The sequence below is a fragment of the Xiphophorus maculatus genome, chromosome 9 (genome assembly GCF_002775205.1).
Source record: "Xiphophorus maculatus strain JP 163 A chromosome 9, X_maculatus-5.0-male, whole genome shotgun sequence".
Lineage (NCBI taxonomy): Eukaryota > Metazoa > Chordata > Actinopteri > Cyprinodontiformes > Poeciliidae > Xiphophorus > Xiphophorus maculatus.
Window position 1 is genome coordinate 6,967,775 of NC_036451.1, and position 21,956 is coordinate 6,989,730.

The window sequence follows — 21,956 nt, forward strand, 5'->3', positions numbered from 1 at the left end:
TTTGCATTTACCCATTATAGTTTGAGAAATGCCAGCTAGCTAGCATGATATATTAGCAGTAAGTCACAGGATACAATGAAGATATGTGCCTGTGACTCAAACTTTTGCCTGACATAAAAGTCCCATGAGAGAAAAATACATTCAGTATATTAGATTAAACAGACCTTCCAAGAACAAAACCGCCCCGTTGAGAAAGACTATTTTAAGGCATTAATATGATGTGGGTAATTCAACAATTGTGTCAGTGATGAATTAAACAAAGTTAAAACCAGATAAGTCAAAGTGCAAAAATACATTTATTTTAAAATTCCTGTTTTAGGTCAGTTTTCTGTCAGGAGGAATGGGTCAAAATTCTAGCAGAAACCATCAAATTTATGGAGTGCAACACAACTTTGAATAATTTTCATATATATAATTATCTACTTATGTATTTAATTAATGCATTAAGATATTTGCAAGCTAATTTTTTTTAATTACTTATAATTTATTTTATCGTGACAAAGAAATAACTAATTCAATTGTTCATTATTTTGTGTCAAACAAAAATTAGTCGTTGCAAAAATGACAAAAGCAACAATCCTTGATTTTTGTGAATCAAAATTTATTGGAGATAACATTTACTATATTGTGGTGCATCAATTGTTTTGTTTACAACCATGTGTAGAGTCATAAATGCTGCTTAAACTGATTTGCCTTTAAATTGTGTTTTAAAACAGTAACACTGATTTAAAGACCCAGAAACCTAAACAGAGCAGAAGCTGGTGAGTCTCATGAAAAGCAGCTTTGCATAAATTACAATATTTCATTTACTGAATTTTCTGCTGCTCTATGTGGAAGAGGAGCAATGCCCCAAATGAAACCAGAAGTACAACATTTACACACAGATTTACAGATATACTACACGCTCACTTCCTGTACCAGATACTTAACTTCTTCTCTCGTTTGATTTTCTTTTGCAGCTGTAAAGTGCCGTACAGGAGAGCTTCTGCTGTGGGAGGACAACCTGGGAACGAGAAGAAGCCATTAAAGGTGACCTATAATGCTTACTGGAACAGGTTTTGAGCAATACAAAACATTTTCTGCACAAAATTATTCTTGGATAGGAAGTAAACAACAAAACACTTGTCTTTTCCAACAGCCATTGTACAGCGAATTCAGCGGTAAAACCAGCTGATCAAACAGATCTGGAGCTCGGCTTGGGTTGCTAGGTGACGGGTGGAGCTCTGCTGGGGTTGCTAAGTAACGGCCTGGGTTTCGCTGGGGACATTCGTGAGAAATGGCTCATTTTCCTAACACCAAAAAATATGAACTTATAACCAAAAAATGGCTGGGTGGACTTTGAATAAATACTTAGATACAGCTTTCTGAATCTAAGTATTTATTTAGTATTTTTTTTAGATGGAGATGCTAAAAAATGATCAAACGTACACTAAAGGAATGCTATATTATTGCACTTTAGCCAGTAAAATGATTAATTTCTTATTTTCATTTGTATTCTTGATATTATATGAAAAGGTTTAAGATGTTAAAAGAAAAAAATTGCAGTTTGTTCATTTTCCCTCCAAATTGCTTGATTATTGATCAGACTAATGGATAGAATAATAGATTACTAAAATAACTGTTAGCTGCAGACCTAGTTTAACGTGAAGATTCAAGGATTTAGTTTTTAAGAATTAAATTATACATATCATTAAATTAGAATTTAAATAAAACTTTATTTCAGCCCAAAATGTGAGACTCACTGCACAGAGCAATACATGCATGTTTTTTTGTTTATTTTGATTATTGTTTATTTTAAACTATGCAAAAATCACCGTTTTATGTCACTGAACATAAATCTTAACCCTACCTGGAACATAAATGTCCACCGGTACGATCCGGTCACAGCCTCGCACCACAGCGTAGGAGTAGTGGTAGTAACCTCCTCCGTTAGCACAACTACAGGAACGAAATCAGAAAAACGTTAAACATTTTTAGTCTGTCTAGAGACAAAATGATATATGCAAAAACCAAAGAGTGCATCACACAGATGGGTTTGAAGTTTAACTTCAGCTTTAACCCTGATATGATGGCCAATACTGCCACCATGTGATAAATAATTCTGAATGCAACATCTTTAACATTTTCTAAAGAAAACAATTTATTGTCTATTACTTTACTTTAATAGGTAATAAATTGAGCATTTTGGGTCCCAATAGCTTTTTTAGCTGTGATTTTCTCATTCTGCTTTGAACCATGACGTCCTGAAGTGAATAAATAAGATTTACAATTTATACAATATGGACCTAAATACAGTTCAGAGTTGTTAGTTCAAGCATGTAAGACCATATGAAATCTGTTTAATTTTTTACCAAATTACGTTTTAAAAATCTTTAAATTCATATTAAGGATGTTGAAAACCAAAGCAAACTGACAGGATTATAGGGAATGTTATTGTTTTTATTATTTTCACCACTGTTCGTAAATGCAAAACTATGATTAAATGCAGTTACTGTGTGCAGGTTAGTGATAAAATTCACACTTCTTTAAGTAAGTGGCGTCCTGAAGAAGCCTGCTACAAACGGGAATGTTTTTCAAGAGAAGGATTTGTGTTTGCGGTGCTTTGGCTACCTAAACAAAAGGTAATAAATAAAATTATTTAATCATAATTTTTGTCATTGTCAAAATAGTGCCACAAAAACATTGTGATAAAATTCAAAGCCCATGTCGTCCACCCTTAGAGTGGATCAAAATATCTCGACTGCGACTCTTCTGATTCAACAACATGAAGGAATAACTCACCTTCCCATGGAAATTACGTATCTGGGCTCAGGCATCTGGTCGTACACCTGTTGGATGGAAGGAGTCTTTTAGCTGTAGTTACACAAGTCTGAGTCAGAATTAATCTGTATATTCAGCTGGAGAGAAGCTCCACGCCGCTCTGCCAATCCATCAACAGGCTGCTCCTAATCCAGCCCGCTTTAACACAGCTATACTGTTCCCATCGCTGTGATTCGGTCTGACTGATGCTACTGTTGGTGTTTACAGGCTGAAAACAAAACTACGCTTTTCTATTAGACCTCTAAAAGAAGAGGTCACATAATCTCAGACGAGGATTATTATTGATCTGGATTTCATGCGTCAATCTGTCAATGTTTGGCCAATTCTTAAAATGCTATTTAAAGGTGACCTATTCTGCCTCCATGAGGTTTGTTTATGGGATAAACAAAACATGTTCATGACATTTTTTCACACAAACTCACTCTTAGATAATTAGATTATAGTCTGGTTAGTATATTGAGCTCCTTTCACAACAATCTGTTTAGGGCTCCTTGTCACTTTAAATCCAATTGGCTGCTGCTGGCCACGCCCCCAGCTCAACACTCGCACAAGAAAATGGCTGCAAACAGATGCACAATTATACAACTATACACATTATACATCTTTGAGAAGCAGAACAACCAACAAGTTGGAAAGTCTAATTTTAGGCTGTTTTCACTCCTGATAGTCCAGTAGACGTTGTTCAGTTGGTGACCAAAATTGCAACATTTGTTACATTTTCAGCTTGTGTGGTTCGCTTTCACACTGCAATGTGTCAAACAATCCAAACTCTTTGTCAAATCTGTTCCTCTCATTGCCTGTGGTAAGTCAACAACAAAACATCTGTCTTTTCCAGCAGCCATTGTACAGTGCATGCAACGGTAAAACAATTTAAATGTTTTGCATGATTTTAGAAGCAGTTGAGAAACAAATGGAAGTAAAAAAGACATGCAAAAAGTTAATTTTGCATAACAGGTCTCCTTTAAATGGATTTATGATCCATTTAGTTTGAATAGAAAGTCTGCTTTGTTTGGGGACTAAAAATGTGAACTCTGGTCCGTCTAAAATCTCTGTCTTGGTTCAGTTGAAGGGAAGTCTGGATAAATAAACACCAAACAAACCAGAGTCTGCCCCAAAAGCAGGAAGTGGGCTATAATGCAGGGGATTCTGGGTAAATACAACCTAAACAAGCGTGAGAGTCTAACACCAGCGGGAGGAATGGCTCGTGGTCTTTTACCAAAGACAAAAGTGAAATCCTACAACTGCTAAAATCTGACTCAACTCCATTTTTATTACATATTGTAAAGAAGGAAGTTGCCCTCAGTGTCTTATTCAGAGGTTTTTGTTTAGTTTTTTCAGTAGTTCTTGCTTCAGTGCCAAAAAAAGGGTGAGGAGGGGAATAAGTTTATTGAAGCATTTGGATCATTTGATACAGTGCAGTGTGAAAATGTAGCAAATGTTGCAATTTTGGTCCCGAATCGAACCATGTCTCCTGGATTATCAGGAGTAAAAACAACCTAAAATTCAACATTTATTTATGAGACTTTCCATCCTCTCACCTTCCGCAGAGCCGGAGCCATCTTATTGGTCAGAGTTCCCGCCACAATCATGACATCAGCCTGTCGAGGACTCGCTCTGAACACGACTCCGAAGCGGTCCATGTCGTAACGAGGGGCCGCCATGTGCATCATCTCCACAGCGCAGCACGCCAAGCCAAAGGTCATGGGCCACAGAGAGCTCTGATGGGAGAAACGAAGCACAGAATAAAGCAATATTTATTTAATCAACATCTTGATGAAACAAAATGCAAAAAGTAAGTGAAACCTGATGTTACTGTAGATATTACAGGTTTATTTTTATTTTAAGAGTGGATTTGTAAGGTTTTTTTTTAAAGGTTTTATTGGCTCCAGTGGCCTTTATTTGATAGTTAATTGACAGGAAAGTGGGTAATGAGAGAAGGGGTAAGACAGGCGGCAAAGGTCGCCAGGCCGGGAATCGAACCTGCGACAGCCACGTCAAGGACTAAGGCCTCCTTATGTGGGTTGTGCTTAACCCCTGCGCCACCACAGCACATCTGTGGATTTGTAAGGTTGCCATGTTTGTAAGTTGTGGTTGCAATTAGTGTGTAGACACGATAAACTGTTAATGGGTTTTGATGGTTATTGTGGTACTACTGTTTAAAATTAAACTGCATTCAGTTACCAAACGACAAATTCAGTTTCCCCAAAACGTTGCATACGTAGCAGCTCCCACATACAAGGGGCTTGTTGTTCCAACACCTGAATAAGTGGCTGAAGTTTCCTCCGATGGCTGATAGATGATGAATGATGAATATAACCTCATTATATTTATTGTTATATAACACAGATAAAGAAGAGTTTATAGGTGTACATTGGCAAGAAGTTGGTATTTATTCTGATGCTGTATGTCTGGTTGCTATTTACAATTGTCATTATTTCTATTATTATCCGTAGATTTTCTTGTTTGTAGCCATTTTATATTTGATGGAAACACAGCAATAGTGAAATTGTGCTTTCTTATTTAATTAGCAAAATATAGACAAAGATCTGCAAACATTTGTAACATTTGTAGAAAATGTATCATTTTGGGAAGTAAATATAAACATGCAGTGTGTCTATGGGTTTTGCCAATATAGTGGATGTCAGGGATGCAACAACCAACACTGTAAATCTAATCCAAATCAGCGATTTCTCAGATACTGACTCTGCGGGCCCAGTTGACCAGATCGTCAAGCTTCGCCACCACATAGTCCGCCTTGCTGCTGGCCGCTGCTGCTGGCTTGGCTGCAGCCACAGCTGTGCTTTTCTCTCTGACTGGCACAAGACTGCAAACACAGAGACAGAGGAGCCATTTAACATGTGCCTCATGGTGACCCGGTGTGTGTTACGTCAGTCCCCTGGTTAAGCTCACCTTGTGCTGGTGCTATTATCACCTTTAGCGCTGCTGTGGAGACATTTCTGCTGAATAGCAAAAACTGAAATTGGCCTAATGGAAAAGGAGAAAGAAATTACTTGAGCATATAAATGAGAAATAGAAGGACACTATCGCTATAAGGGAGCATGTGAGAAGGACAGATGGAAGGACTTATTTCTTCTGAGTCTCTAAACTTCGTGATGCATTCGAGCTTAACTAGGCGATTCCTCTGGAAGGCAGACAAGCTGAACACTGCAGCTGTCAGCAGAAAACAGCAAATGTTTCTGTATTTGCTTTTCACCATGGATCATTTTCTATGACTGAAGACCATCTGACTCCACTCCCAAAAATACAAAGTCGTTTCCTAAAACAAGCTCTTATGTTGCAAGGCACAAAACAGCAGGAGGGACAGAGTCAGCCAACAGGTAGCAAGATTACAGGGTTTTTACCTGGTTGAAAAAGAGCCAAACAGAGCCAGGCGAGGTGCTGCAAAATAAAGGCATTTTGTAAACAAAAAATAAATAAAAACTCCACAAATTCATATCCAAATGTTGTTATACAATATAATATATAATAAAAAGTGTAATCTGGAGCTCACAACTGTAAACCAAGGTTGCTTGTGACATCTCTTACATTAATCAAATGTGAATATATTCTTAATGTCTCTTAAATAACACTTTAAGTCAGTTTACTGTCAAGTAGTAGTAATAATAATTATCATAATGATGTAATTCATAATAAAATAAATTGGTCACAAATCAGCAATATGTTTTACAGTAAGGTGAAATGAAAACTTAAATTGTTTTTTTTTTTTTGTACTATCCAAATGGGGCAGTTAATTTGAGGTGCTTCCTGGCATAATTAATTTAATTTCTACATATCAGGATGAATAAAGATTTTTATTCAGTTAGTTTATTTACAATATGGAAAAATAAATAAAAATACAAACTTAATATTTTAATTTGTCTACTCCCTTTTGTCTGAGGAATTGATCAAATCTATACAACTAATTCAAAGGTATTCAAAATTACAAATAAAGTCTGAGAGTATTTTTACATCTTATTTAACAACATCATAGATCATTCTTAATGTTCAGTAATGAAGCGTTTCAATACTCAGGATAAAAAACTAATTATAATTGTAAGAAAGTAATAAATGCGTCCAGTTTTAAATATTACTTTACACATTAACATGTTGTCATACCTTCATAAAGTAACACTATTCTGTTTGTTTATTCAATAGTTTTGAGGACTGGTGTGAAATTATAGGTGGTGAAAATGTAAAACTCTCGCACTGCATTTTATATGAAAGCCAATCACAGCTGATAATTTTACATAAACTAATGATGCAAAACTATGTAACTGAGTTATTTCATTGTCTTATATCCATGCCGATATGTTCACCATATCTGGCTGATTTTATTAAAGCTTTCAATTGCTATTACTTGCAGTTTTTATTACAATTGCAGACGAAACATGTAAACTAGAACCGTTTTCCCGATAAGTTTGGTTCCAACAATATAAGCAAAACGAGTGAAAAATCTTTATTTACGCCATATTTACACAAACCAACTATAAAATTTAAAATTAATGCATCAAAAATCACGTTAGCGTATTTAAAACAGTCACATCGTTTAAAATTATAGCTGTAATGTTGGGTTTTCAGCTGGGACTCATCATGTAACTCTCTGTCCCAGCTAACCCTTATTAGCCGCTTGGCTAAAGCAGACGGAGCAAGGTCAGTGTACCACGTCTCTAAAAGTTACAAATACAACCTCCTGCATTGTCACAAACCCAGATACTGCACATTTCTGAACTTAATTTTAAATATCAAAGGCAACATTAATCCAGTGACGTCAATAATGTTGAAAATAAACGTGAAAGGGTTTAATCAAAACATTACCTACCCACCAGCGCCGCCATCTTTGATAGTCTGGTTACATCCAGGGTCTCTTCCGGTGCATGTGTGACTTCAACCGGTAGATGGCGCTGCTGCCTCACAATACGTGAATAATGATTCAGAAAAATACTTATAAAAAGCACCACATCCAAAGGCAGGATAAAAAAAGTCTAGTCAGCTTTTATTTAGTGAAAAAATTGAGGCTTAGGTTCAGAGATTTGAGGATGTAAAAGTACGATTTATGCAGGAATTAAATTAAAGTCAGTTCATTCTGGGGGAAAATGAAAATGTGCACAAGGTAAACTTAAACATGCATCTTTCCTTCTAGAAACACTCCAGCTTATTGTAGGGGATCCTTAGTTCAGGGAATACATTATATACATAATTTATAAGAATCATTTAAGACAACATAGGTGTTTAACAATGAACTCCTTTAAATACAGAAAAAATAAGAAATTATTAAGGCATAAAACAGTTATCAGAATAAGAATAACCTTCCAACTTTAAATTGAATGAAATGCCAAGAAATAAAGTAAGCACTAATGGAGCACTAATGTGAATGTATTCAATGTGCCAGACCTGTCTGAAATTTTTCTATACAAAGTTTTATACAATTTGTACAAAACTCAGCAGTGGAGTTTTATGTGTTTAACAGTATTTTACCCTGTGGTTAGGGTTTGGTATTGAGTAACCCAGATATTTACAGGTGAGCTGCTTACTGGTTCTACTGGTTCAGATGCTTTCAGGTGTTGTCACAATACAGAAAAATTCATCCTCACATTTACAAACCTTTCATGTGTGCTGTGTAAATCTTTGAAGTATTGATGGTACCGCTGTGACAAAATTCTAACTTTAAGCTGAATTTAGTTTTTGTTCCATGTTTTCTGCAGATTGATCAGCAGAATGAAAGAGCAGTTTTGTGTTGAAGAAAGAGATAAACAGGTTAATTTAGGTTCCAAGCCCAAAATACTGTCACAAATGTACAACGTGAAGGATGGATGAATGGATGGATGGACAGATGGATGGATGGATGGATGGATGGATGGACAGATGGATGGATGGATGGACAGATGGAAGAATGGATGGATGGATGGACAGATGGATGGATGGATAGATGGATGGATGGATGGATGGATGGATGGATGGATGGATGGATGGATGGACGGACGGATGGATGAATGGACAGATGGAAGAATGGATGGATGATGGATAGATGGAAGGATGGATGGATGGATGGACAGATGGAAGAATGGATGAATGGATGGATGGATGGATGGAAGGATGGATGGATGGATGGATGGATGGATGGATGGATGGATGGATGGATGGATGGATGGATGGATGGATGGATGGATGGACAGATGATGGATGGACAGATGATGGATGGATGGATTTTAGATTTAAAACATCCATCTGTCAGATCTGATCCAGTTGAAGAAAGCAACATTCTTCTTTTTTTTACATCTTAAGATAATTTTTATCATAACTTTAAAACATTTAGAGTTAATTTCTACAACCAGCCTGACTGCAAATAGATTTTATAATAGATCTTGAAAAAACTTACAGTTTTAAACTTAATGAGCATCTTCAGTGTCTGACCTCTAATTACTGCCCTCTGAAGATCTCATTAATCTCCAGTTTACTGAGAAACCAAACTGAGTGAATCTTATTCTCTTCTGGTCTCTGGTCTCATTTGGGAGCCACAAACCCAAGAAGTTCATCAGAAGAGAGGATGCCAGCAGGGTGGAGACACACGGAGAGCAACATGTTATCACATAATGACAGTCCCTGCACTTCACCAGGAATAACCGCTCAGTCCAAGGAAAAAAAAGCACCAGGTCTATTTTTTTTTTCTTACAAATGGTTTTTATTCCGACTCTGTCCTGTACAAACCCTCTGTAAAGTCAAACTAGTAAAATCTGACAACTGCAGCTGCATTGCGGTGAAACAAATCCAGCCGCGTACAGGGCAGAGCTTCTACTTAAATATAGGCATTGGAACAGCTTAAAAAGACAACCGTTTTATGTGTACACCATTGTTCAAAGGCAACCTCGGCCACAGCCAGGCAGAGCGCTTGCATTTCAGATAATAAAGCACAAAACCACATGAAAAAGGGCTGCACACAGGAGGAGCAACAAGTAAAAGCCGTCACATAGTTGGAGATTACAGCGGCGGCGGGTGTAGCTCTGCTGAGCAGCAGACCACAGGAATGGCCTATTTCTGGGAGGATGGCCTCCGCTCGGAGAAGAAAGCGCAGCTCTCCCTCTCACTGAGCGTCCAGGATGTCTGTGGGCAGGACGTCTGGTTTGCCGCTCGGGCTCTGCGATGTCTCCCCCGACCAGGAGGACGGGGTGACCTGATTATACAGGGCGTCCTGAGGGCCAAAAAGGGGCTGTTTGAGATTGAGATTGTACATGAGGAACAGATTGAGAGCGACCACGGCGAGGAGCGGGAAGGAGGTCAGACCAGAACCGAAGCCTCTCCAGGAGCCGCACGTGTTCAGGCTGAACCAGAAAACAAGCCTGAGGAGGACGAGAAAACAACCCCAAACAGGAAATCAGAGGACGTACAGATATTTATGATAAACACTCAGCGTCTCGCTCGTCAGTCACGTTTACAAGATTAAGTATTTCCAGCAACAAACCTGCATTACTCAAACATAAACATATCTAAGCTTTGACTTTTACTAGTAATATATAAGCCACATTGCACTGAAATCTAAGGATTTAAGCCTGATCAATATCATCTCATTTTGTCTTTAGCAGCTTTTCATCAGTGTTGGAAACCATGCTAAGATCCATCAACGGCTCATGATCAGGATCACTTAACAAAATAAAATAAATAAAGAGAAGAACAGAATTTCAACTTTAAGGTCAGAGTTACGACTTTAAACTCAGAATTTTAATTCTGAGTCAATCTATGTCAGGATCCAAACAAATAGCCAAACAGTCTCAGGTGTATGTCAGTGGTGTTGTTCGTATATGAAAATAATCACAAAACAGTTTCCTCCCCTTCATATATGGGCTTTTGTAAACCTGCATTATAGCCACAGTCTCAGATTTGGTAGGTCGAATTGAGTTTTAAGACAGCCTGCTTAAATAAACTAAAGTCAGAATTCTGAGAAAAAAGTCAAAATTCTAAGAAGAAAAAGGCAAAACTCTGAGAAAGAAGTCAGAATTCTGAAATTAAATTTTATTTTATTTTTTTTGGTGGCCTTAGTTGTCTTCCTATAAGTTTAATGAACTTCTCCGATTCTGGAGTGAATTTGGGTCAAACCTCCACTCAGAGTGCCAGAAGCTCGTTGATGTGCAGCTCTCTGTGGGACTTCTGACCCGGTAGAAGCCAGGCTGTATGAACACGTTTGAGCCTTTGGACGTTTTCGTGTTTGGTGACGACTCCTTCAGGTCAAAGGTCACCATTAAGTCCTTCGACCCACTCTAACCCTCACCTGCCAATGATGAACATGACCACCAGTATGGGCACCAGCTTCAGCTGCTCCTGCGGCAGCAGGGCTGCCATCACGACCAGGTTGAGCACGTAGAGCAGTAGCTGCTCCAGGGATGATGAGACAAACAGCTGCTGCACAGCGTGTCTTCGACCAGTCGGCTCCTGCAGACGCAGGGACCCGGAGCACAACTGGCACACCGCACCAACCAGCATGGCTGCAAGGCAGAGAGGAACAATAAGTCAGAATTCATCTTGAATCTGGGCCATCTTTCCACAAACAGCGCCGAAGTCACTGCAAACTGGTCTGACAGCAACTTAGTGCTTTCACATTTTTCCCTCATTTGAATGCAGCTACTGCTGGCAGGAAGGCCAACATGCAAATACTCCCCACTCTGTCATCTGCTTGAAATCTGGGTCAGAGGTAACTCCTCTGGGATGGATTTGGTCGGGTTGGTTCAGCCACCTGCTCTCTCATTCTGAACAGGAAACCACTGAGACCATTAAACTTTTCACTTTTCTCACTTTTACAAAATCAGGTGCGATGACATTTCTGGATTTGGTGGAAGTCAAAACAGCTACGCAAAAATATTCAAGAATATTTAGCAGAAAGAGGAGGACGACAAAATTTAAGAAATAAAAACGTGTACATCGACTTTGTGGAAAAGCATGAATATATTCAACAAAAAGGTACAAAAATATTTAGAAATAATTGTATGAAAGATGAAGGATATACATAAACAGTAAAATAAAACAGGACATTGTTACGATAAAAGTAAAATTATGTTTTCTATATAAGATACTGATATAATATATACTGCTACATGTATTTTGATATAGAGAAATAATATTAAAGGGTTATAATTTTAAAAAAGTGGAAGTATGGGAGCTAAAATGACAAAACATTGTTTTTTTTATATTTTATGCATATGTAGCCTGGTTTTGTTTCTTATTGATTTGTTTGAAATAAAGGCAGCATAGATAGAACTTTTCCCCACTTTAAAACCTTAGACTTGTATTTTTCAGTGTGGCTTCTTTAAACTGTCAGTCAGAGGCTTCTTCAGAGTCGTTGTAATACTGACTGCTGCAGGAGATCCTTCCTGCCAGCAACTCTCTGAGATACAACAACATCTAGTTTCCCTCTGGGATTAATAAAGTACTTTTGAACTGAACCGATTTTATTTAGGCCTTATGTGATAAACCAACGTAAATATGTTTTAAATGTTTTTTAAATAGTAAAAATCTGAAAAGTGTGGCAGCATAAGTCTTCATATTCCGGAGTTAATATTTTAGAGAACCACTTTTTGCTGCAGCTGTAAATATTTATTTGGGTATTTCTCATTAAGTTTGGAAGGAGAGAGTTCCTAAAAACAGTTTCCATATTCATTTGGATCTTTGACTTGCATGATGCTGCCAGCGCCAGTTCAACTTTGGTCTGATTTGACTAGGACTGAAACAATACATTGGATAAATTGTGCTTATTCAACTAAGTTAGTAATCGATTAATAGTTAACTGGATAGCACAGACTAAAAAAAAATTCATTTTGCTGAAATAACAGCATATTCGGAGAAATAATTAAGTCAAAAATGTAAAAAAAATAAAAATAAATTATATTTCAATTGCATCTTACATCCCACACCAGACTCCATTTGAGCCGTTTCCCTTTCTCTTTCTGGGATCCCTCCACCATCTTTGTTTCTGTATCAACTGGCTCTGCTTTAGGATGACCAGCAGTGCCCTCTTCTGGATGGCAGCCAAACTATAACACTGAAAGAAGATCTAACCAGTGGAACTAAATTTAATCTATTAAATGTAAATCAATAAATTTTTTGCATTCCTATTGTGTGCTTATGTTCTCTTACAAAACTATGAGGCTTTATAATGTCTAAAAAATAAACTTAAATGAAGTTTTGGTGGCAATATTACAAAAAGTGAAAAAGTTTAAGGTTTGAACATATTTGCTTAAAGACCTGGGGAAATGTCTGGGTTACCAGAAGGGGTGCACCAATTTATCGGCCAGTTGATTTCCTTAATTTTGGGAGATTGGTAATCGGCCAATACTGACACGTGAAGCCGATCTTATCCACCGATCTTATCTACCTCAGCAAAGGTCTAAAAATCAGTACCTCTCCTCTTTTGCTCTCTTATGAGAACATTTGTAGTTAACAGTAGTCATCCCACTGCTCCCAACTCAGTGACTTTCTTGCTGTATTTAGTAACATTTCAGACAAAAGCTAAAAATTGGTATCGGCCAAAGTCGGAATTGTCAGGTCAGGCTTTTTAAAGATTGGTAATCGTCCAGAAAACTGCAATTGGTGCACCCCAAGTTAAAAGGTCATTAAAATACATAGAAAAACGAAAACATTCCCAGATGAGGCAGCCAGACGAACCCCATCCTGTTCGTCTGGCTGCCTTTACGTTTGATCTTTATGTTTAATTTGTGTTTGTGACTGTGCAGGTGTCTGAGTCGTACCGAGCACCATGGGGAGCGCTGCCACCGCGCAGCAGCAGATGGTGAAGATGATGCGGCAGCTTACGTCCGGGCAGTCGGGGGGCCTTATCGGGACATAGAAATAGAGTGCATAGAGCATCCCGGCTGCACACAGAAGCGAGGCCAGGACGGAGAGGATGGCGGGGAGACGGCCGCTCTGGCTGCATTTACACCGGCAGCAGCACCTCCCCTGATCCGACGCCTCCCCTGCAGCCCCATCAGTCTCGCCGAGCCCCTCTGTGCTCCACACAGCCAGCTCCACGCTCTCCCGCGGCGGTCCTATCAGGGGTCGGCCCTCGTCCGCCGGGCTCTCCACACTGGTGGATTCTGGGCTCCATCTTGGCGTGTTTGTGCCGTTGGGAATGTCGCCCTGAGAGGCCGGCGGAGGGGGGTTCATGCAGTTTTCCGTGGCGGTGTCCAAACTTCGCGAAGTGATGATGGGGCTGGAAAGAGTTTGATCCGGCTCCTTCTGCTGCTCTGTCTGATTTGCTCCGCTGTGTGGAGCGGGGGTGGCGCTGGGCTGCTGGTGGCACCGAGCAGAGCCTGTCAGGATCAAAACACATTTTAGTACACAATCCAAATCTGAAAGGAGACAATCAGAGGCGTTGGAGCATCGAGTGTTACCTAAAAGATATGCTGTTAAAATGGACATATACTGTTCTGGTTTCTGACAAGAATAATTTGAGGGAAATTGTTGGATAGCCATTAAATTGAATTGTGATTAAGACTAAAATTTGTAATCAAATTAATTGTGATAAATCAATCAACTAATCAAAATGGTTCGGTATCACAGAAGTTAAACACGATTTTATATACAGCTCTGGAAAAGATTAAGAGACCACTTAAAATGATCATTTTCTCTGATTATACTTTGTAGTATAGGTATATGTTTGAGTAAAATGAACATTGTTCTTTTATTCTATCAACTACTGACATGTCTCTGAAACTCCAAGCAAAAATGTAATATCTACTGAGAAATGGTCAAAATAACAAAAAAGACGCAGTGCTTTCAAACCTCAAATAATGCAAAGAAAACAAGTTCATATTCATTCAGAAACAATAACATCAATGTTTTAACTTAGGAAAAGTTCAGAAATCAATATTTTGGTGGAATAACCAGGTAGATTTCAATGGGGTTCAGTGCAGTGGGCTCTTAGTTTTTTCCAGACCTGTATGTATATTTCTAAATAGCTTTATACATTTTCTTTTCTATCATTATTTTTCTTCTTTTGGGTGGATTGCCAATCATTTGGCAGAGCACGTGGGTGGGCCAGTGCCCCCTCGACCCTCACTTTAGCTCCGCCCCTGTAAATAGTACATAAGCATTCACCAAAAACAACTAAAATAATGTGCTTATTTAGCTAAAAGTTAAACATTTAGCTCCATTTGCAACATCTAAAACGATGAAAAGAATAGACCGAGGTGTTGTAATAAGGGCAAAGACATTTGATCAAAACCACAGTAAATAGTGTTAACCTCCGAGCAGAATAATGATGTAACCCCCGTAGAATGTGTTGTTTATATGCTGTTGCTTAGCCTCAAATCTATTTTAACTCCCTTTGGTTCCAGCTTCTCTTTTACTTTTTCTCCATTCAAGACAGAGATTCAGCGACTCACTCCTCGACTGCGCCGCCGCTGCTGCTGACGGCGGCTCCAGAGAGCGCTGGGAGCCGGAGGCCGAATGGGAGGCCGAGCGGAGCTCCTCCACGGACGACTCCGGGCTGTCCGACACCGGCGCCAGGGAGATCTGGGTGTCCAGGTCCAGGAAGGGCGAGAAGGAGAGCCGGGCAGGGTCGATGTCCTGCAGCTGGTTGATGATGTCACTGATGGACTCCTTCACGGTGTCGAGCTCCTTCACGTTCTGCCTGTCAGTGGCCTGAAGCCCCGAGGTGCTCATAGTCACGCAGGCTGAGAGTAGCGAGCTGAGGTCCAGACGAAAACCAGGACAGCGTCAAACCTGGAGCATGGAGGACAGACATTAAAGTCTGTAGTTTGAAGGTCACCTGTTATGGTTCTTTGAACAGGTTATAGATCTATGGGCTATACAGAACTTGTTCATTTTTTTTGCACAAAATTATTCTTAGGCTGCGTTCACACTGCAGCCTGATGTGACCCAATTCCGATGTTTTGTCAAATTGGATTTTTTTTGGCGTTCCAAATATATGCGACCTCTATGTGTTCCTGCCACTCTGTTAAAATAAATAAATAATCTCATTATTTTGAGATACTATCTTATGAGATAGTATCTCACGAGACAGTAACTCAAAATAATGAGATAGTATCTCATTTTAATGAGATAGTATCTGAAAATAATGAGATAGTAACTCAAAATAATGAGATAGTAACTCAAAATAATGAGATAGTATCTCACTATTTTGAATTACTATCTCATTATTTTGAGATAATATCTCAATATTATCTCAAAAATAATGAGATACTCTCGTTATAATGAGATAGTAACTCATTATTTTCAGATACTATCTCATTATTTTGAGTTACTATCTCATTATTTTTTAGATACTATCTCATTATAATGAGTTACTATCTCATTATTTTTGAGATACTATCTCATTATAATGAGATAATTTATTTTTATTTTTTTTAACAGAGTGGCGGAAACGGGCTTCCGTAAGTACGAACTGCAAACGACGTGAAAGTGTCCCGCATGCGCAGTAGAGAGCGTGCTCAGTGTTTTGCCAACCGTCATATAGAAGAAGATGGATGCTAACGATGGGGCACAGCTTGCGATTTTAAAGTTGTTGTCCGACCGGAGCCAGCACAGTAACGACTTAATCCTCATTACAGTCCGCCATGATTGTTGTTTTTCTTTCCACTCGCGCGTATCAGGGCGCAGAATAGTGACGTTTTGTCGGGTATCAATGACGTTCCGGTCGGCTGAATCTGAACGCAACCTGACCGTTCAGATTCAGGTCACAATTGAATCGGATACGTATCCGGTCAAGCGATCTGGGTCGCATTGGAAAAGAATCCGGTTTCTTCGGCCGCAGTGTGAACGTAGCCTTAAATAATGAGATTTTTATGATAAAGTATTAAGGCCATACGAAAAGAAAATTAAGTTCAATAAGTCATAAAATTTCAAGAATAATGTTGAAATAATAGGAGAATAAAGTTGCAACATTTGCTTGGGTTGCTAGGTAACGCGCAGTGCATGTTGAAAGTGACTTAACAATTGAGAGGATTTTTGAAACGATGTTTTCCAGATACCAGTAAGCATGGCCCTATTACCAGAAAACAGATGGATGTGTTTCAGAAGCAGTTGAGAACCAAATTGAAGTATAAAAACAGGCAAAATACAAATTTAGCTTTACCAGTTGTTAGCTTCCTACTGTTTCTTTAGGCAAGTGACAGTGATGGAAAGCTGCCACAAAACAGGAACTCTTATTTAAAAAGGAACAGAGTACGTATTAGATCCAGGGCAAAACAACATCTTTCCAGTTTTTGTATTAATTTGGGGGTTTTGTCTGAATTTTGTTCATTTTAATTTGTTAGGAAGATAATTTTATTTAATACGCCAATGTTAAATTGGTTGTCTGTTTCTTTTGTGAAAGTATTTAATTTTTTTCATATGAAAACAGCTGGGTTGTAACACTTGCATCGCCTCTTCTGTGTGCTTTTCCACTGTTTGAGTCTGTTATTACTGAGTGGCACCAACTGTTTATTTTGAAAGCATTCGCTGGCAGTAATGCATGCACTCGGATATGGCTAAAGATCTTAAAATGCATGCAATCCTTCATATTTTCAGTGTTATCTGCAGCCTGGAAGGATAAAAATGGTTTATTGTTGGACAAAGTGTTTAATTTGGTTCTGTAGGAGATTTTTTTAGACTTCTGTATCTATAAGGCATTGACGGATGTAGAACTGAAACAATTAATCGGATTAATCATGATGCATTGAATAAATGATTGTCAACTAACTTAGTAATCGATTAATCGTTAATTAACAATTAATCAGTTATACTTTGGTGAGTATACAGATTCAAAAAGGCAATTTGCAAATAGAAAACACTCAGATGAAAGATGAGAAACTTTAGTCTGTAAATCTGTTCTACACAGAAATCTTCCAATGGCAAAGTTTTAGCTTCACCTGCCTCAAATTTTTATATATAAAAATCCTGTTAAGCATCTTTTGATGTCCAATTATTAATTGATTAGCCTGAAAAACAGATCAACTCTACACTATTGATGTTAAATCAGACAGAAAGGTTTTCACATGTTTAAGGATTTTTTGTTAGCTGCAGATGCATCTTTTGCTACAAATGATGAAATGTTTACTAAAGTAATGCTAAGTTGTTGCATTTTAGGCAATAAAATGTTTGTTTTTATGTTTTAAAAAGGAACTATTTGCATCTTAAATGTATTCCTAGTATTGCCTAAAAAGACTTTAAGGGTTAAATGAAAAATAAGCAGGATGTGGAAAGAAAAACAACCCTCAATTAATCGATTGTATAATCGATTACTAAAATAATTATTAGTTGCAGCCATAGATAGACTGATGAAATGTCCAACTATGTGAGACAGGAATCAGAGAAGTACGATAAATAACTAAATAACTTTCATGCTGTCAGCCTGATTTACCAACAGAAGGAGTCACTGATCTGAAACAGAATCATGTCATGTTAAACCAGGACGATAATTAAAGCAGACTCATTTTCCTGAAGTCCTAATTAAATGTTTTGGGGATGAAATGGGTTTGGATCCCGGTACCGAAGCGCTGCTACTCGCCCAGTGATTGCAGCCTGTTTGTCTGCAGCTAATTTCAGGGCTTGCAGAGCAACGCCGCGCCTTCCCTCTCTTTTGCAAATTGCGTGTTTTACGGAAAACAAATTTGACTGAGAACCAGTCTGTCTGTCTGAGCCCACAACAAACAGAGCTGAGATCAGTTCGGACCTGCAGCCAGTTCATATGGGTCAAACTGTCCGAATCAGAACCAAAATAAAGGGGAATGGATCATAACTCTGTACAATTCAAGTCTTATCTAAATGTTTCAGATCACCAAGCTAATTTTAAAATCAAAGTTAATAAACACAAAATGCAGCTTTTAGATGATTTTCAGTTAAAAACAATTCACAACTATTCAATAAACAATAAAGTATTTCATCACTTTAAGGAATATTTTCACACTTTCCCCACTGTTTTGGCATAATTGATTTAAATCAGCAATATTATTGGCTTTGGAGCATGATTGCCTGTTTAAAGTTATACCTCAGCATCTTAAGATTTAAATCTGTGCTTTGATTAGGCCACTCCTAAACTTTTATTTAACGCTTTTAAAGCCATTCAGAGTCACAAACTGATGGCTGGGTATTAATCTAGAGGATTTTCTCTTGCAGGGCAGAATTAATAAGTCCTGAAGCAGCAAAGCAACACCAGAGCATCACACTGCCACCACCATGTTTGACTGTTGGTATAAAATACTTTTTAATAATATTCTGTTAATTTTGCCCAGATGCAATGGAACAACTTTAAAACTGATAGATTTGTGGATTTTTCCACTTCTGTTCTGTAATTTCCTTAATGTTGTTTTGAGGTATTTGCAGTCAACTTCATGTCGTCACTGTGCAAAAAATAAAATAAAAATGAAAATGGAGCTCCAACTTAAAGAAAAAATAATTGAAATTGAATCAAGTTTGTCAAACTTACTTTATTTACAATTGTTTAACATGACAATTTAAACTTCATTTACCTGGATAAACTTAATGTAAATGCTTGAAACACATCAAATAATTTTTTACGTTGAATCACCTGTTTTCTTTTTTCAGTGTAGACAAGTTCTATCCAATTGATTTTTATGTGCTTTTTTTCTGTTAGTAAATCATCATTTGAAAGCTGGTTTTAATTTACTTTTGACGTTAATATTTGTTGGTTGATGCTCAAACTTTTAAATGTGAGAAAATAAGAAACATATCAGAGGGAAAAATAAATTTTTCTCTGCACTGCATTCAAGGGAAACACTGAACTACAATGAAAAATGAACTTATAATACATTAAATATTAGCAAAAAAGGGACAAAAACGAAATTAATACACATTGGTGAAAAAATATTATTCAATAGCATAAAAAATGCATTTGTAACCATGTTATTTCAACTGTTAAATGCACAATGTGCAAATTAAAAAATGGTGGTGCTGTGCTGCCAAATTTAGCCTGGGGATAAATTAGGTTAATGTCAGTAAAATAAAATAAAATAAGTTAAATGTTAAAACTTTCTTTCTAGTCCACTTTTTAAAAAAATTAAAATCCAAAGAATAGTCCAAGTTTATGATGGATTCAACTGAAAGCACAATAGCTCCATTAAGGCGCCTTTTGTGGGTCTGGAACCGCTTGAGCCATTTCAATCACATCTGCAGATTGCGTTTAGAGCTTTTTCTCCTGCACTTTTTTTTTTTGGCGCACATCCAACTGCGGCGCTGGAGTCAGCACGCAAACCTCTCCGTGAACGACCATTTTCTAAACAAATGAGGACCTTGGCATGTATAGATCACAATTAGGAGGCCTGCAGGTCGGAGGGGAGCAAATCAGCGCGATTTGTTGGAGATGGCGCATGACGGGGTAAAAAGAAAAAAAAACAAACAAAAAACACACTTTGTCCCTCACTGCTGAGCTGAGCAACTCTTAAAGCAGTTTCTTAAAACTCTTAAAGTAGATTTAAAAACAAAAAATGACTCAATCGTTGCGCAAACTGCAGGTATGCAGGGATTTTCACATTTATCATTAAATACATCAAATGAAGCGCATGCAGTCGTGCGTAAAATGTAAAGTCATTCAGAAATCCGTCACACACAGGAGCTGATTGTTTACATTGTAACCGCAAGCCGCAGTTTAAGCTCCAAAATGAACGCGTTTGTCTGAACAGAAAAGGTTTTAAAACGAACTTACTTGAGTCGGAGATTGCAGTGTGTGGATTTACTCCGCCGTCCTTCCCTCCCCCTCGGTTTGCTTTTTGTCTTCCAGGATCCTGAACTTCTGAATCAAATTTCAGGACGGACAAAATACTAGGTTTTTCCTCCGCCCACACACGGTTTTCCTTTTTTTCCCTTTCCTCCCTTCTTCCCGGGTACCATGTCAAAGACCATATGGAGCAAATAAAGCCGGAGAGGATCCACAGCAGGAGGAGGAGGAGGAGGCGGCACTTACTCTCAGTTTATCTTCAAATTCAACATTAGCAATCACAGCCATCACACAAACAAGTTTGTCCAAACAGGACGGTAAACATTTACTCTCAAACTAAACTCCAGCTTCCATCTAATATTCATACTCGGGATGAGTGTTTGTCCCGAGGAGGAACTTTATTAACGCAAATATCTCAGCTTCCCTGCGCGCTTTTCAGACCTTTTAAAGATACAATTCAGCGAGGATTTTATTAATCCCTAATAAATTCACACAAAGTGAAAACACAGCTGCGTAGCGCAGTTTTGGATTTTAAAGTCATGATTTATGGAAATGTGAGGTTCTAAAAAACCCACAGAAGGTAAAAAAACAAAACAAAAAAAACCCAGGATTCTCATTTGTGTTGATGACATCACAAGAGGCAAAGCACATCAGTAAAAATGGCAGAAAATCTAGTTTGGACAGATTTCATCATAAATTTTAAATAATTAAGTTGCAAGGCGGGATGTCGCGCATGTTTGAGGCTTAGAGCTCGACTCTGGATGCCATGATGAATGCTGCTGAGGATGATGAAGCTGAAGGAAACAGCAATGAAAGATCCAGGAAGTATGATCAAACTGCTTTAAAAAATAATAAAAAAATCATTTAAAAACTACTTTTCTAAAACAAAAAGAAAACTCTGTCACATCCACTAAAACTGGAAAAGGAATGTTGAGAACTGGAGCAGAAATGACAACTTGGCAGGTTTTTTTGCTACAATTTACCACCATGGTTAAAACAAACTAATTCAGCTCTTGAGCCCCTGGGTAAGGTGCCGGTTTGCCAAGTCTCCAAGCTACCACTCAGACATTTATCTGAGTAAGGTAGTGGAGTAAGGTAGACTAGTGGAAAACAGGATCTGCATGTTGTTCATGGCAAATTCAAAGGCAAAAATTGCATTTAGGTTATTTTCCTTTTAAATCAAAATACACTGAAAAACGTTTTATTCCCTGTTTGCCTGAAAACCGATTTACGATCCATTTCTACTGAAAACAACAAGATAGAAAATAAAAATATGAATTTCTGATAAAAGGAAACCAGTTAAAGATAAAACTGTACCCAACCTTCCCATAAATACCATTTCCATTTTCTCAATAAAAGTTATCAATCTGATAGCTCAGGGAAGGCCACGCCCACTTCCTGAATTATTTGCATCAGAACCACACCTGACATTACCACAACAACCAGTCAAGTTAAATATTGAAACAATGAGCTAAGGCAA

At 38.0% G+C, this 21,956-nt stretch overlaps 2 protein-coding genes across 2 annotated transcripts; both read right to left on the bottom strand.

Moving 5' to 3' along the window:
* Nucleotides 1–579: 579 nt before the first annotated feature.
* On the bottom strand, nucleotides 580–7,685 carry ndufs7 (NADH:ubiquinone oxidoreductase core subunit S7). The gene is made up of 8 exons (XM_005800851.3): nucleotides 7,640–7,685; nucleotides 6,183–6,219; nucleotides 5,731–5,805; nucleotides 5,524–5,644; nucleotides 4,359–4,538; nucleotides 2,782–2,828; nucleotides 1,850–1,938; nucleotides 580–1,003 (listed from the first exon to the last, which is right to left on the bottom strand). The coding sequence occupies exons 1-8, from the start codon at nucleotides 7,653–7,655 to the stop codon at nucleotides 906–908; spliced, it is 663 nt and encodes a 220-aa protein (XP_005800908.1). The 5' UTR covers nucleotides 7,656–7,685; the 3' UTR covers nucleotides 580–905.
* Nucleotides 7,686–9,475: 1,790 nt separating this feature from the next.
* On the bottom strand, nucleotides 9,476–21,896 carry LOC106699681 (transmembrane protein 79-like). The gene is made up of 5 exons (XM_014469444.2): nucleotides 20,465–21,896; nucleotides 15,186–15,525; nucleotides 13,551–14,111; nucleotides 11,081–11,294; nucleotides 9,476–10,154 (listed from the first exon to the last, which is right to left on the bottom strand). The coding sequence occupies exons 2-5, from the start codon at nucleotides 15,463–15,465 to the stop codon at nucleotides 9,899–9,901; spliced, it is 1,311 nt and encodes a 436-aa protein (XP_014324930.1). The 5' UTR covers nucleotides 15,466–15,525; nucleotides 20,465–21,896; the 3' UTR covers nucleotides 9,476–9,898.
* Nucleotides 21,897–21,956: the final 60 nt, after the last annotated feature.